The 16,939-nt window shown below is 42.0% G+C and overlaps 1 protein-coding gene across 2 annotated transcripts in view; it reads left to right on the top strand.

Moving 5' to 3' along the window:
- The window catches only part of SNX10 (sorting nexin 10), a 132,467-nt gene that overhangs the window by 51,505 nt on the left and 64,023 nt on the right, over nucleotides 1-16,939 (top strand). For both annotated transcript variants that reach the window (XM_033930791.1, XM_033930790.1), the window contains exons 3-4: nucleotides 12,567-12,653; nucleotides 13,962-14,062. In XM_033930791.1, coding sequence (XP_033786682.1) covers nucleotides 12,567-12,653; nucleotides 13,962-14,062 — 188 coding nt within the window. The remainder of the gene's footprint in view (nucleotides 1-12,566; nucleotides 12,654-13,961; nucleotides 14,063-16,939) is intronic.

The raw sequence follows: 16,939 nt of genomic DNA, 5'->3' as shown, positions 1-16,939 counted from the left end.
ATGTGACTATAGGGTCAACCATTTCTTGTTAAAAGAAATGAGTTGGATTTGTTGGCAATATAAAGCTCATATCTGGCATAGGTAACTTGTGAGAGGTCATTCCAAGATCCACAAATGATTTTTAGTGCATCAATGAGTAAAGAATCAAACAATACAGCATCAAAATCATTTTTAAAGCAGAATTAAGAGAGGCACTTTTCAGGTCAATGGTTGCATAAGAAAAATGTGCCAAAACTGAACTGGAAATCCCAAAACAAATTCAGCAAGTACTTTATTTTGTACTAAACACAAATGGTAGCATAACCATGAGAGGGGGCTGGGGCTCAAATTTGTGCTTAGCTCCCCCCCCCCCAAAATGAACATCTCCCTTGCTGTAGCTGGTGGGACATTTTGTTTTTCCATCATCTTGGTCCCAGTTTCTGCTTTTGTCTATATTCTACTAATTCTCTTTCCAGGCCTCGGGAACCCCGGTTCCATCCCCGTGGAAGTCCAGTGAGCCTGGAGGGGATCTCCGTGGAAGTCCCATAGACCTGGGGAGGATCCCTGTGGGAGTCCCGCGGGATTCCCGCAATCCTCGTTCCCGTGCAGACCTCTAGTGGTATATTTAGATTTTAGCAAAGCCTTTGACAGTGTTCCACACAGGCATCTAATAAATAAACTGAGTGCACTCGGGATGGGCCTTAAAGTGATGAGCTGGGTCAGGAACTGGTTGAGTGGAAGGGAACAGAGGATAGTGGTCAATGGAGATCGCTCTGAGGAAAGGGATGTTACCAGTGGTGTGCCTCAAGGATCTGTTCTTGGGCCTCTTCTTTTTTTTTACTTTATTATAAATTGATGCAATTAAAAACATCCAGTTTATATATTCATATATAAAACAATACATTAATTCGTTATATAACTTATTTCTTAATAAATACAAAAATATCTATATCGACCATCATATCCCAACCCTCCCTTTCCTTCCCACCCACCCGTTGGGAGGATGTGTGCATGAGATTCATAGAATATAAAGGGAAAAGATGAAAAATATAAAATCAATGGGACTATCCTTTTGGGAATTAATCCAGATTTCATACGCACCCCAAGTAGTTATATATCTGATTTCTCCAAAGAACAGTCAGTTTTGACATTTGTTGTATATATTGGACTTCAGTCAATAATATTCAAGGTCCCGGTAAATCTGGTTGTTTCCAGGCAGATGCCAGGCCGAATCGACCTACAGTCATGATCAAATGTATCCATTTCTGATGTTTCAGAGGCAGGGCGACTGGTCCCTTATTCAACAAGCAACATTCCATAGTCTTAGGGATCAAAATACCCAATACTTCTTTACTAAAGGAAATTACTTTATCCCAATAGCTCTGTACTTTAATACAATACCACCAAATATGTTCAAAAGTGCCTGCTTCTGCAAATCCTCTCCAACAATTGTCTGATCCTTTCCCATACATGGCATGCAATCGGTGTATAGTACTAACAGTAAAAACATCTAGAGAATGACACAGTGACAAAATTCATCACCGTTCTCATCCCTGTGGGAAACCATCTTCGTGTCATTCTTTAAAGAGAGAGGGAAGAATCAGAGTATGAATGGCCACAACCACTGACCCGCAAGCTTTGCTTTGAAGAATGCTGGTGTAGAAGGACTGAGGTTGAAATAGACACTAGAAAATGACATGGGATTATTTCCCGCGGTTATCCGCGGGGACGGGAACGGTGATGAATTTTGTCACCGTGTCATTCTCTAATCTTATATTCATTCTCCATCATATTGCTGGCTATAGTTCCATATAGAAGGGATTGCAATATTTTAAACTATTCTTTATCAGTAAAAGATTTACCTGTAATCTTTTCCCAGCGACGTCTATATTTCAGAGGGGGGCGGAGATGCTCCAATTGTGAATTATATAATCTAGTGATACTTCCCCTCCCACTCTCTTTTATCATAGCCTTTGCTAGATTAGACTGTTGAGAAATAATTAATTCTCTAAGGACCACTTTTCTAATAAAGCTTTCAATTTGCTATAATAAAATAGATCACTTGATGTGAGGACATATTCTTCTCTCAATAGTTCAAAAGGGATAATTTTCCCATCTTCAAACAGTTGGCCTAATGTTTTAAGACCTTTGTTTCAGCAAATTACATATAATTGGAAAGATTGGAGGAGATTAAATTACAACTTCTGGTGGAATTCTTTATGCCATATCTATAAAATGGAAAGGTTTATTGCATTACAACAGGGATATTTTAAGAAGTTTCAGGATGTGTGGAAACCATTAAAGTATTGTAAAGATTATTTTGAAATTGTTTCCCTTATATTTATCAATTTAAGGTGTAGGGAGGGGGAATTTTATTATTATATGTTTTATATGATAATGGAATATATGGGTGGGAGGGATGGAAAAGGGGAAGGGATAAGAATTTATGAAATGTATCAATGATTGTTTGTAAGTGATGTATTTATTGTTAATGTGAATGAATGTAATTTTGAAAATGAATAAAGAATTAAAAAAAAAAAAAAGAAGACCTTTGTTTCCCCAACGGTGAAATGTAATGTAATGTAATGTAATTTATTTCTTATATACCGCTACATCCGTTAGGTTGCCACATCAACTTCTCCTGGAGCAAAATTAGGCATATGTATAATGGCTGTCCCCATAAAATAGTTTTTATCCTCATAACATTGCCTACAAACCTGGATCCACAACTCAAGAGTGTGTCGTAGAACAAAATTAGACTGTTTAGCTATTATAGAGAGTTGTGGGAGTGAAAGCCAAGGTATTGCCCACAATAGAGGCACACCCAATATCTCCTGTTCCATACGCACCCATGATTTTCCCTTATCCCATTTCCAATTGATTAAATATCGCAATTGAGTTGCTTGATAATAATATTGAAATTGTGGTACTGCTATTCCTTCTAGTTTCCTAGGTTGATACATCATTACCCGGGATACTCTTGGAGTCTTATGTTGCCATATAAGAGCAAATATCTTCCGCACTAAGTGTAAAAAAAAAATTTAGATAAAGAGATCGGTAAAGCTGAAAAAAGGTAGATAGTAGATAGAAATTCTTCCATAAAATTCTCTTTCCAGGCCTCGGGAACCCTGGTTCCATCCCCTTGGAAGTCCCGTGAGCCTGGGGGAGATCTTCGTGGGAGTCCCTTAGACCTGGGGAGGATCCCTGTGGGAGTCCCACGGGACCCGTGGGATTCCCGCAATCCCCATTCCCATACAGACCTCTAGTGGTGTATTTAGATTTTAACAAAGCCTTTGACAATGTTCCACACAGGCATCTAATAAATAAACTGAATGCACTCAGGATGGGCCCCAAAGTGACGGGCTGGGTCAGGAATTGGTTGAGTGGAAGGCGACAGAGGGTAGTGATCAATGGAGATCAAGTTTCAAGTTTAATTAAAATTTCTTATACTGCCTAATAGCCTTCTAGGTGATGTACAAAATCATAAAAGAAAACAATAGTTAAAATACACATTTTAAAAGACAGGGGGGCGACAGACTTTTGGAGACATAAAACCATAATAGGTGAAAACAAAAGGATAATAGACAAGAACTACAATTTCAAAGATAAAAGATAACAATTTAAAGGAAAAACAGTAGAAGGGTAAATAAAAATAAAATCACTCTAAGTCGCCCTTAAAAGGGCAGTTAAATTTCAAAGACATCGAGATCATTCTGTGGAAAGGGATGTTACCAGTGGTGTGCCTCAAGGTTCTGTTCTTGGGCCTGTTCTTTTTAACATTTTTATAAGCAATATTGCTGAAGGGCTGTTGAGTAAGATATACCTTGATTTCCAAAAAGCCTTTGACAAGGTGCCTCACGAACGTCTACTCCGGAAACTGAAGAATCATGGGGTGGATGGAGACGTACATAGATGGATCAGAAACTGGTTGGCAGGTAGGAAACAGAGGGTAGGAGTGAAGGGCCACTACTCGGACTGGATGAGGGTCACGAGCAGTGTTCCCTCTAAGCGGGCGGGTGTTGTGAGCAGTGTTCCCTCTAAGCGGGCGGGTGTTGTGAGCAAACTTTTTTCACCGTGAGCCAAAAATATCGGGCGCCAGCAAGTTATGAGCCAACTCGCCCGATTCTCCTCTCGCCGCCCTGCCATCTGCCGTACGCCTCTTCCGATCGTGCGCTGTGACGAGAAACGTGTGCGCTGCGATGTAATATTTTGTGCGCCAGCGCACGCCAGCGCAGCTTAGCGGGAACACTGGTTCAAATGGTTTTATTTATTTCCCCAAATTTATTTTTGTTATACGCATTGAAAATATTTGATATTGCGTTTAAATCAAAATCTCAATAAACTTGAAACGAGTGCCCGTGAGATTGTGGGAGGGTTAAATACTCAAAACTTAGAAGTTTTTGCTACGCCAGCTTTCTGGTATCTTTACATACAGTGGCGTACCTAGCATATGTAACATCCGGGGCCCATCATTTTTTGGCACCCCCCCCCCATCTGTAAGAAAAACATGATTTTTAGTAACAAACCACACGTCACACATGAGTACCTAGGAAAAGGCAGCATCTTACATATTGCAGTGAGCAGTACATCAATACACCCATTGTAAAACTAAACAAGCCAGACCAGCACAGATCAATCCTACACCGTCAATCCTAACAGAAAACCATGTCTTTCGAACACACAGAACACAGAAAACACCTTCGCCTAGTAAGGAATATGTAATCACAAACTAACCCCTCCCTCTTTTACAAAACTGTAGTGTGGATTTTAGCTACGGAGGTAACAGCTCTGATGCTCATAAAATTCTGAGCATCAGAGCTGCTACCACCAAGGCTGGTGCTAAAAAACGCTTCACAGTTTTGTAAAAGGGGGGATAAAATAAAAATACATAGACAAAGGTTAAATTGAACCAGCAAGAAGCTGGACTCTGCATACAATGCTTCACAGAAACAGTGACACATGTCTCCTAAAGCAATAAATAAATAGAAATTTTTTTCTACCTTTGTCTTCTGTGGTTTCTCCTTTCCTCATCTTCTTGTAACTCTCTTCCTTCCATCCACTGTCTGCCGTCTCTCTTCCCCTATATGGCATCTTCTCTCCTTCTATGCCCCTTCCAGAAACTGTATGCCTCCCCCTTCCATCTCTCCTTTCACCCCATTGGTCTGGCATCTCTCTCCTCGCCTTCCCTCTCCCACACCTCTCCTCATAGTCTGGTATCTCCCCTTCCCTGATTCTCTGGCATCTCTCTCCTTTCCTTTTCTTCCATCTTTCGCTCCCCCTCCATGCTCTCACATCTCCCCCTTCCTTTTCCCTTAGACTGGCATACCTTCCTCCTACGCTCCAAGCCCTGGCATCTCCTTTAATTCCCTCCCTCATCTTCCTTCTCCCTCCAGCTGGGTACCGCAACACTCTTCCCTGCAGCTCTGCACTTCCCCACAATTGCCATGCTTCGGTTCCTCTTCTTCCTTCCTTCCTCCCCCCCCCCCCCGCGGGACCCTGCGGCACCATCAACTCTTACTCCCTCTAATGTTGGCCCTGCAGCTCCAGACTTCCTCGCACCTTCTCCCCTCCCCCTTTGGATCGCTATTATTTTAAATGTTATAGCCGCGGAGCTGTATCCATCAGTGGAGATGTCTAACCTCGGCCTGCCCCGGAACTCTTACTGCAACAGTGACTTCCTGTTCCTGCCTAGACGGGCGGCTGCTGCAGTAAGAGTTCCGGGGCAGGCCGAGGTTAGACATCTCCACTGATGGATACAGCTCCGCGGCTATAACATTTAAAATAATAGCGATCCAAAGGGGGAGGGGAGAAGGTGCGAGGAAGTCTGGAGCTGCAGGGCCGACATTAGAGGGAGTAAGAGTTGATGGTGCCGCAGGGTCCCGCGGGGGGGGGGGGGGGAGGAGGAAGGAAGGAAGAAGAGGAACCGAAGCATGGCAATTGTGGGGAAGTGCAATCCCCCCAATGCGTCCCCTTACCTTACCGACGCGTGTGTGCGCTGTGAAGAGAAACTTTGCGCTGCGATGTAATATTTTGTGCGTGAGCGCAGGCCAACGCAGCTTAGCGGGAACACTAGTTGTGAGCAAACTTTTTTCACTGTGAGCTAAAAATATCGGGCGCCAGCAAGTTATGAGCCAAATAAATATGTTGCTTTCTACCACAGAACTTCCTTACGTTTGTATGGAATCTATCCCCTTTCAACTTTAGAGAGTGCCCTCTTGTTCTCCCTGCCTTAGCTACTAAGTCTATTCCCTTCAGTACCTTGAATGTTTCTATCATGTCCCCTCTCAATCTCCTCTGCTCAAGGGAGAAGAGGCCCAGTTTCTCTAATCTTTCGCTGTACGGCAACTCCTCCAGCCCCTTAACCATTTTAGTTGCTCTTCTCTGGATCCTTTCGAGTAGTACCGTGTCCTTCTTAAAGTACCAGTGCTGGACGCAGTACTCCAGGTGAGGGCGTACCATGGCCCGGTACAGCAGCATGATAACCTTCTCTGTCTCTTCAGTCCAGCATCTGCCCCTTCCATTCACTGTCTGTCTTTCCCTGCCATCTCTCCTCCTGCCCCCCCCCCACCCCCCAATTTGGTCTAGCATCCATCATCTTCCTTCTGTTCCCCTCATGGTCTGGCATCTCTATCCTTCCCTCCCCCCTGTGGTTTTTAGCATATCTCTCTTCTCATTTCCTCCACTCAGATCTGATCATTCTCTGCTCTCTCTTCCCTTTTCTTCTCTGGTCTTCCTTCTCTATTTTCTGCCTCCATCTAAATTAAATTCTTTCTTACTATTTAGTCCCGTTTCCCTCTTTTCACTGTGTCTACACACAGCTTGTCACCCCTTTCCCTCACCCCTCCATTATCTTACTATTTTCTTCCCCCTTTATTTATCTCCTCCTTCCATCCAGTATGTGTTCTTTCCCCACTTCCATTCAGCATCTGCTCTCCCTTCTCAACTGACATCCATCTGCCTTCTGCTCTCTCTCCCTTCTTCTCACTTCCATCATCTGTCCCCTTCTCTCTCTCTCTCATCTCCTCCATTCCATCATCTGCCCCTTCTCTCTCTCTCTCTCTCTCCCCCCCCCAACTTCCATCATCTGCCCCCCTTCCCCTCACCTTTGTGGGTCACTTTCTTTCCCCTGAGGGTGGCTCATGTCACAGGGGAAGCTTTGGCCGAGCAGAACCGCTTGATTGACAGTGGAACTTACTTGATTGATGTCGATGCTGGGGCCCGTTGCCGTTTGAAGGAAAAAAAAAAAAGGTGGAAAAAAGGAACCTGTAAAGGCGAGAGGAAGGGAAACCTCCAGGACAGCTGCTTTTTGCCCTCCTTCAGCGGCCCAAGAGTTCAGACCAGCAGCGGCAGCTCTGTATGCTTTTAACTTCGGCACAGAGCTGCCCCTAATCAATAGTTTAGCGCGGTTTCATGAGGCAGCCTCGGGGCCTTTGATAGCCGGCCCGCTTCGATGATGCGATGTGGGCCGGCCTAGCAAAGGCCCCGAGGCTGCCTTATGAAACCGCGCTAAACTATTGATTAGGGGCAGCTCTGTGCCGAAGTTAAAAGCATACACAGCTGCCGCTGCTGGTCTGGAGGTGCGGAGACAAGGCAGGAGGCAAACGCGGTGGAAGGCAGGAGTCCCGGCGAAGGCAGGAGTCCCGGCACAGCGACTGCAACAGGAAGTTGCAAGTCAGCTGACGCCGGCCTTTCGTTGCGGCGGGGACCGAATCCTTCGCGGACCGGCAAGATTTTGTTTGCGGACTGGCGGTTGAAGAACTGTGCTCTACACTGTGTGCGCTGTGATGAGAAACTTGTGCGCTGCGAGGTAATATTTTGAGCGCCAGCGCACCCCAGCGCAGCTTAGCGGGAACACTGTTTTCAGGGCTCGGTGCTCGGGCCGTTGCTATTTAATATATTCATAAATGATCTAGAAACAGTGACGAAGTGTGAGATAATAAAATTTGCGGACGATACAAAAATATTTAGTGGAGCTGGAACTAAAGAGGAATGCGAAGAATTGCAAAGGGACTTGAACAAACTGGGGAAATGGGCGGCGAGATGGCAGATGAAGTTCAACGTTGAGAAATGTAAAGTATTGCATGTGGGAAGCAGAAACCCAAGGTACAAATATACGTTGGGAGGGATGTTATTGAATGAGAGTACCCAAGAAAAGGACTTGGGGGTAATGGTGGACATGACAATGAAGCCGACGGCACAGTGCGCAGCGGCCGCTAAGAAAGCAAATAGAATGCTAGGTATAATCAAGAAGGGTATTACAACCAGGACAAAAGAAGTTATCCTGCTGTTGTATCGGGCGATGGTGCGCCCGCATCTGGAATTCTGCATCCAATATTGGTCGCCGTACCTTAAGAAGGATATGGCGTTACTCGAGAGGGTTCAGAGGAGAGCGACACGACTGATAAAAGGGATGGAAAACCTTTCATACGCTGAGAAATTGGAGAAACTGGGTCTCTTTTCCCTGGAGAAGAGGAGACTTAGAGGGGATATGATAGAGACTTATAAGATCATGAAGGGCATAGAGAGAGTAGAGAGGGACAGATTCTTCAAACTTTCTAAAAATAAAAGAACAAGAGGGCACTCGGAAAAGTTGAAAGGGGACAGATTCAAAACGAATGCTAGGAAGTTCTTCTTTACCCAACGAGTGGTGGACAACTGGAATGCGCTTCCAGAGGGCGTAATAGGGCAGAGTACAGTACTGGGGTTTAAGAAAGGATTGGACAATTTCCTGCTGGAAAAGGGGATAGAAGGGTATAAATAGAGGATTACTGCACAGGTCCTGGACCTGTTGGGCCGCCGCGTGAGCGGACTTCTGGGCATGATGGACCTCAGGTCTGACCCAGGAGAGGCATTGCTTATGTTCTTATGCTCTTAGCCTCTTTGTATATGATACCAAAATCTGCAATAGAGTAGACACCCTGGATGTTGGGAATAACATGAAGAAAGACCTAGCGAAGCTTGAAGAATACTCTGAAATTTGGCAGCTAAAATTTAATGCTAAGAAATGCAAGGTCATGCATTTGGACTGCAAAAATCTGAGGGAATGATACTGTTTAGGGGATGAAGAACTTATGTTGCATGACAGAAAAGCGGGACTTGGGTGTGACTGTATGTAATGATCTTAAGGTGGCCAAACAGGTTGAAAAGGTGACTGCAAAAGCTAGAAGGATGCTAGGGTGCATAGGGAGAAATATGGCCAGTAGAAATAGAGGGTATTGATGCCCCTGTTTAAGATTCTTGTGAGACCTCATTTAGAATATTGTGTGCAATTCTGGAGAATGCACCTTCAAAAAGATATAAAAAGGATGGAGTCGGCCCAGAGGAAGGCTACTAAAATGGTGCGTGGTCTTCGTCATAAGGTGTATAGGGACAGACGTAAAGATTTCAATATGTATACTTTGGAGGAAAGGCAGGAGAGGGGAGATATGATAGAGTCGTTTAAATACCTATGTGGCGTAAATGTGCATGAGTTGTCTCCTTTCATTTGAAAGGAAGCTCTGAAATAAGGCATAGGATGAAGTTAAGAGGTGATACATCTCTTTAGTAGTGATCACCAATTCCTCTAACCAAAATAAACTTCAAAACTTTGTGACACATGAAGCTTACACTCTGTTTCATTGTAATTCAAGTATACTATGAACTCATCCTAAATTCCTACAAAATATGGTCACACATCTTCCTTTTGAACAAAGAAATACAGCTGCCTATAATGGTCTCTCATTTTATTTTTTAATCCCTTTGAAGTCTGTTCTCATTCAGGACTTCAGTCTCTTGCCTACTACTGTAAATGAAAATAATTTACAGTTTCTTAAAAATGTAATCGCCTTTCCTTGGGAAGACAACAAAGAGAAATTTACAAGTGTGTGTGTGTGTGTGTATACAGAAATAAGAGATGCATACATCACTGGAAATAATTTTTTTATACAAAGGAAAAAGAACGCTATTGGTTAAAGGAAAGAGGAAACAGAGAGAAGAAGGAAGAAAAAGTAAAACTATAGAAAAAGCATATTGCCAAATACTAGTGCACCCCTTCTTCCTTGGTAACATCCATCTCCAGCCGGATCGCATAAGCCTTTTCAAATAGGTATGTCTTAAGGAAGGTTTTAAACAGGATATGTCTGTTCAAGGAAGGGAATTCCAAAGGAATGGGGCAAGCCAGAAAAAGGCTCGAATCCTGGTGGTTTCATAGTGAGCCTCTTTTAGATGGGGAGTGCAAAGACGATTATCATTAAGAGAGCCTAGGGTCCGAACAGGACTGTATGGAACAATAAGGTAGTACAAATAATAGCGCTGAATATCTGTAATTTAGGCAAACACCATAGACAACATTAAAACACCACCTATAATTAAACATTAAAGCACAGAAACAGAAAAAAACGATGGCTGATAATGACTATAAGGCCTATCTAATCTGCCCAACTACTAATCTCAACTATCTCTTCCTCTCCTTGTCAGTCTATGTAGTCCATTGTTTTGTTTGACTTCCAGCGTCAGAAAGCATACTAACAAATTGACTAGTGTCATGTGCTTGCTTCTGTTATGAACACACTGGCACTCATCAGTACAAATCGGACTTCATCAAATCAGAGCCATTGTAATTAACATAGCTATCTTGAAATATGATCCACTGGAAAGTATTTGCAAAGCAGCTACTTAGTCTTTACTTCACATCTTCATGTCATACTATTGCTTGCCTTGGTCTTTAGGTAATAAATTTGGTTAAGCGGTACTTGTTATCTTATACAACTCTTGCATCATCATCTGTTGAGTGGCCTTGAACTTGGGATTGCCCACTTGTATGCCTGAGTGCATCTTGCTTGGTAGTGGAAGAAGTGAAGTTGCTTAAGTCAATGGGGGGGGGGGGGTCTGTAGACTGTAGCATTTATCGGTCCCTCCTCTTACATTATGCCTTGAGCTGAGGAACCAAGTAAGAACTACATACAAAGTTGTCGAGGTGTTTGAAAGCCGTGTGTGATTGGATGATGGCACACAAGTTGGCTTTATATTTGGCCAAAACAGATGTAATGTTGATTAGAAGAATGAGTATCCAATGTGGCCCCAGTATATAAAGGTAGACAATATGCAACTTAACATCTTGGGAGTGTGGCTAGACACAACATTAAGCATGAAAGACCAAATATTGGTTGTGATTAAATTTACATTTTACCAAATGTGTCTGCTTAGTAGAATTAAGCCTATGTTATCTGGCTATGATTTTTGGTTAGTGGTACAGACCACAATTATCTTGAAGTTAGACTATTGTAATGCACTTGGGTATAACATCTTCACAATGTAGCATTGCAAACAATTCAAAATGCAGCGGCACGCCTGATATGCGGTGGAAACAAATTCAATCATGTTTCGCCACTATTGAAAAAACTCCATTGACTGCCTGTACATTCTTGCATCGTTTTCAAAGCCCTTGTACTAGTTTTCAGAGTAATCCATCAAAAAATCCCCTGGTATTTGGCACAGGCGATGAAATTATATCAGCCATCCAGCTCTCTCAGATCTGAGAGAATGATGCGGCTGTGTGCAAATGAATTCCTTCGTGTTCATTATGAAAGCATGACAACATCAGTAATTTTGATGCCAGGGGTATCTCTATGAAATAATCTGAAGGGATCCTTGAGATTACTTATGGATATGCAAAAATTTAAGAAGGTACTTAAAACAGCCTTGTGTATGAAAGCCTTCGCTGAGTAATCATGTAGTATGAGAACCTTGGAAATGTACTGTCTGATCATGTACTTGTCATGTTATATTTATTTATGATTGTATTTTGTAAACCGCTTAGGTCTAAGCGGATGAAAATTTTTTTAAATAAATAAGATCTCTGCACGAGGTAAAGGCTGCATGTGCTGATAGCGTTTCAGTAGTTTTGAGCTCTTAAAGCACTGTTCCATCCTAGCACTTTGTAATGTCACCCATTTGTGTACCTGATTTAGTCCTGCTGTCAGTGATACCGGTAAGCAACTTGTACTCTATCCACAAAAAAAGTGCATTGCTCTTTTGCATTTGCAGTAGTAAACCTCTGATCACAGGGCATTTGTGGCTGTTGATGTGGTGTTATTTTTCATGTTCGTAGAACTGTATTCACTAACAGGAGGTATTGTAGTCTAGCTCCTTTTCTCATGGCTAGGTTCAAGTTCTTCTGTTACTAATGCAGAGCAAACTAATATATGTCCTCCTTGAAGTATGTATAATTTTTCAGCTTTTTTTTTCCTTACAATTTTCTACTAAAATTACATAAACATTTTCTTGTTCCCTCTATTTATCCCTTCTTTCATGTTTGGGTAAAGTAGCAGGGGTTTTACCCGTTTTTGACATAAAAAGTACATTTGATTTTGAAACTACTACGTTGCTAAATTTGAGAAACTCCCCGCCTATCAATTATCACGTTGACCACATGCAGTATTTCCAGTATGTCCGGGCTGCTGAGTCATCTGTTGTCTTCTCCTTTTTGGAGGCCTTGCAGCGCTGGTAAAAACCTCTGTCCTGCTTTTAGTCCTTGCAGTTGGTTTGAGGAGTTCTCAGGAGTATTCTCTGTTGTGAAATTAACTCTTGGCTACATTATGCCTTCACAGGAAGTTATAAGTGTCTGGGTACGGGATCCCAAAATACAGAAGGAAGATTTCTGGCATTCATACATAGACTATGAGATTTGCATTCACGTAAGTATATGGTGATGTATTAAAAGGGGAGAACATCTATATAAAGTATTAATTGTGCAGAGAAGGATTTGAAGCCACAGGTATTTGCCCTTTAAAAACCCACAGATTGTGATACCACACATTATTTATAGGGCTTGATTTGATTGAGGTTGATATTCAGATGGATTTACATTCACCAGCTCTCTGGAGTTTTGGCTTCTATACAGATGATATTGGGATGAAACTGCTGTCTGGGAGGGCAGAGTGAGTGTGGGCCACAAAAATTTACCCATCTGCTATCTGGGTAAGTTATACCTTGAGTTTAGGCTTGCCTTAATAGCAGGTCTAAACTAAATAGATGGTAGTGGCTGTGATGATTGTATTATTCTTATATTCAGCACCACTCCATAAAAGTATTAAGCACTAATATCCCAAATTAACAGGGCCACCGCTGCTGAGTTTTGTCACTGATGTTTTCATTATTATTACCAGGGTTTGGGGAAAGAGCATGGGATTTGATATACCACCTTTCTGCAATCAAAGTGGTTTACATATATGCAGGTACTTATTTTGTAACCAGGGCAATGGAGGCTTAAGTGACTTGCCTAGAGTTGCAAGGAACTGCAGTGGGAATTGAACCCAGTTCCGTTAATTCTTTCAATCCGCTATACTGATCATTAGGCTTCTCAGTCATCCAAAAACCCATAAGGGAATAATTCTGTAAGTGGACACCTCCAAGAGTACATAGTAAAATCTTATTATATAACGGAACCTGGGCAAGCAAGTTCCCATGTAGAAAAGTAGCGCAACCTAGTATTGGGTGTGCCTAATATATAAGTACCTGCACATGCATTAGCCATACAGCATGTTTAAGTGTGGTTGCCTAAATGCAGCAGGGATATGCACAACTTATATAATGCTTTAAGCGAGAGCCCCGCCTATGTCCTACCTATGCTCCTTCCCTTTTTACATCCCAGTTGCAAATACTCGCTTAGAAATTAAGTGGATATTTACTGGATAGCACTCAGGGCGATTATTGACATTAAAGTGCGTATGTGTAAATGTTGGTATTCTGTACATAATAAAGTGCATATAAGTGCAAACACCTAGTGATTGTCATTGCATTATGGTAGACACAAAAACACATTTTGTTAGCAGTTCTGCAGTCTCTTTATGTAATGTAGACTTGTGTATCAGTGAAAACTGAATGGACCAGTATTACAGGAAGCTTGTGGGCCTGCAGTTTCCTTTTGTGGGTCCTTAGTAAGGCATTAGACTTTCAGCGTGTAGGACCGTGTGCATTAAGAAACATGTGTTCTTTCTTCACAGACCAATAGCATGTGTTTTACACTGAAAACATCTTGTGTCAGAAGGCGTTTTCGAGAATTCGTGTGGCTTAGGCAGAGACTTCAGAGAAACGCTTTACTAGTGTAAGTTTACTTTAATCCTTTCCTTTTTTTTTTTTTTAGTGTCTCAAAAGAAGTTAGAGAATGACTTACAGAATTTAAACAAGTGCATAGTGCATTATGGAAGCCATTCAGAGGCATTTATATATGTAAATAAGGGCATTTAGCCATGTAGATTAGCCACACATGTAAATGGCAGTTATAGAAAGCTGCTGTTTACTCCATGTAGATGGTCAGGACACAGATGGAAGGTTGTGCAATGGGTGTGGCTAGAGCAGACTAAAAATATATATTTTACATAATTTCTTCATTGGCTTTGCAGCAGGCATGTGTAGGCTTTATAAAAATGCTGCTTCTGGCAAAGGCTTTAAATATAGGGTTAAGGTGCTAATTTTTCTTAAGCTCCCATTTATTTTTGCCTCAGAAGTTTAAAAAAATTATTTTTTATTATGTTTTATGGCCTCTCTATTTGGCGCAACATACACACAGAGGTTTTTAAAATGGGCTGTTATAGGGGTAATTCTATACGGTGCAGCCTGGTTATACGTGACAAGAAGGTATGTAAATCACAATATTGTACTCATTTATACTTGTGATTTTTTATGGAATACCTGCTATATGAAAAGTGCCTGCCATGCTTTGATGGCACATGCTTTGCTGGTGGGTATGCGCATAAGCAGAGTGAACATACTGTGTAAATTGTAGAAAATTACAACTTATGCTTGCTAATGCATACATGTAAGTGAAGGCCTTTACACCAGCTATAGGGCTGCTAAAAATGTGCATGTGTTCTCTGCCTCTTGAGCCAATCTTTTTTTTTTAATGAAATAGGCTTAAGTAGGTACATGGAGGGGCATAATAATAATTTATAAAGTCTCTTTTTGGCCTAAGGCTTTAAGCACCCAAAGTAGATAGGAGGGGCCTTAGGCACCTGGGCCAACCGGAGTCTTAGGCCCATCTCCCAGTGCATTCTGGGATTCGCTGGTAGTGGCCTAAGATTCCAATTGGCCAGATCCCCATAGATTTGGTCTAAGTCAAAAATAAGTTCCGTACAGGCAACCTCGTCAAATTTTTGATTATGGCTGCCGAATCACTAAGTCTGGGTTGGTCCACATGCCGCCCACCTCCCGCCCTAACCACTCCTCAAAAAACACCCCTTATCACTCTGGGCGCCCAGCGGCAGTGAAAAATCCTAAGTTGCTTGTTTTTTCATATGTCTAAAACCCGTTGCAATTATCAGTACTTGGATGACCTGTCTTTTTGATCGTCCAAGTGCCAATTTGGGCGGGTTTTTAGACATATTTTCTTTTTTATTATGTACCTCTTATTGTTTATTGAAAGCTTCTATACTGCTGCTAATGACTGGGGGAGTCAATTCAGAGCGGTTTATATGAGCTTTGTAATGGTGTTACAATACAGAGTTTGCGTTTCCTGGGATGGTTTCAATAAAGACATTATTAAACCTTAATCAATACTTGTGCTTTTGTAAAGGTGCTACAATACAGAGTTAGTGTTTTCTGAGTTATTCTCAGTAGTAGTTTCCTGTTATAGAATATAGAAATGTTAGATATCCTGTTATATAATTAAGCCAGTTTCTTGGGGGGCAGATTCAATTGCAATATTAGAATCGCCATTGTAACTTATAGTGCAAGAAATAATCATTACAATAATTTAAAAAAAATAATTTACCCTCTATGGAAATAATTCTATAAGAGGCTGCTTAGTTTTAAGTGCACAGATATGCATAAATGGTGGCTCACTTAGGTGAGAGGAGAGAGGGAATCAAAAGTGCAATGGACAAAGCACAACAAAAAAAAAAAGCCTTGCACAGTGGGGCTCAAGAAAAGGTGGAATAATTCTGTTAAAGTTTGAATAATGAAATATCAAATGATAAAATAATAAATATCATTCATGCAGCAGTGTACATTAAAAACAGAATAAAAATTGCTAATGAAATAAAATATAAAAATAGACTATTCTTCTACAATCCCATTCTATTCCTGGACGTGGATTATTTTCCTATGATTGCCAAACAGCTTGTAGGGAGCCTCATCATACAGAGTCTTGAGCCCCTCCCCTCTTCTCAGGACTTCCACCCAGGAATCCAGTTTCTTTCCTACAAGCCAGACTGTAGGAGCTTGTCTATTCTGCTCGTGTTTATTTTTCGTTTCCAACTTCCGCATTTGTGCTGCAGAGGTTCCCTGCGGGGACAGCTCTGACTATGAGAGATCGCGGACTTTGCAGAAACTCTGTTTCCAGGGGGTTGGCTGCCGATCAGTGCACCCTCTGGAAACCCTGCACTTCACATCGGGGCTCAGGGACTGTTCCCTTGGGAGCTTGTCTACCCCAGGTTCGTCTGCTATTGGGTCGAGCAGAGGCTGCATGGCTCCATGGTGTGTCTGAGAGGGGCAGAGGTGTCAGGCCGTTGGAGCACTCGAAAGACCAGCAATCCATTTTGTGTGCTTGTTGAGGCAGAGGATCTCCCTGTAAGCAGTTTCAGCTTCCATTTCAGCAGTCCACAGCAGCACATGGTACAGTGAACCATGCAGGCTATCTTGAACTGGATTCGTTTTTTCATCTGCAGCCAGTGTAGTTGTTCTAATAGTGGACATGCCCTCTCGTATCGATTCCTTTTGAGAATTGGGCTTGTGGCTGTGTTTTGTAGTAGTTGTAGCCTACCAAAAGATGTCCCAATGTTTTTCTTTACTCTATATGTATCTTTATTAAAATTTTAGAACAAGTACAAAGATGTTAAAAGCATTATAATATAACAAACAGTTCAACATTCATAATAAGGACAATATGGAAATTTTAGAAGGACATTAAAGCTCAAACCTATCGGGTATCGTGAAATATTTGGAGTAGATCCCTTGGCCCCTCTCTCTCAGAGGAATTTGTTTT

Source organism: Geotrypetes seraphini, chromosome 2, assembly GCF_902459505.1.
Source record: "Geotrypetes seraphini chromosome 2, aGeoSer1.1, whole genome shotgun sequence".
Classification (NCBI taxonomy): domain Eukaryota; kingdom Metazoa; phylum Chordata; class Amphibia; order Gymnophiona; family Dermophiidae; genus Geotrypetes; species Geotrypetes seraphini.
This window is presented reverse-complemented; position numbering and strand designations above follow the sequence as displayed.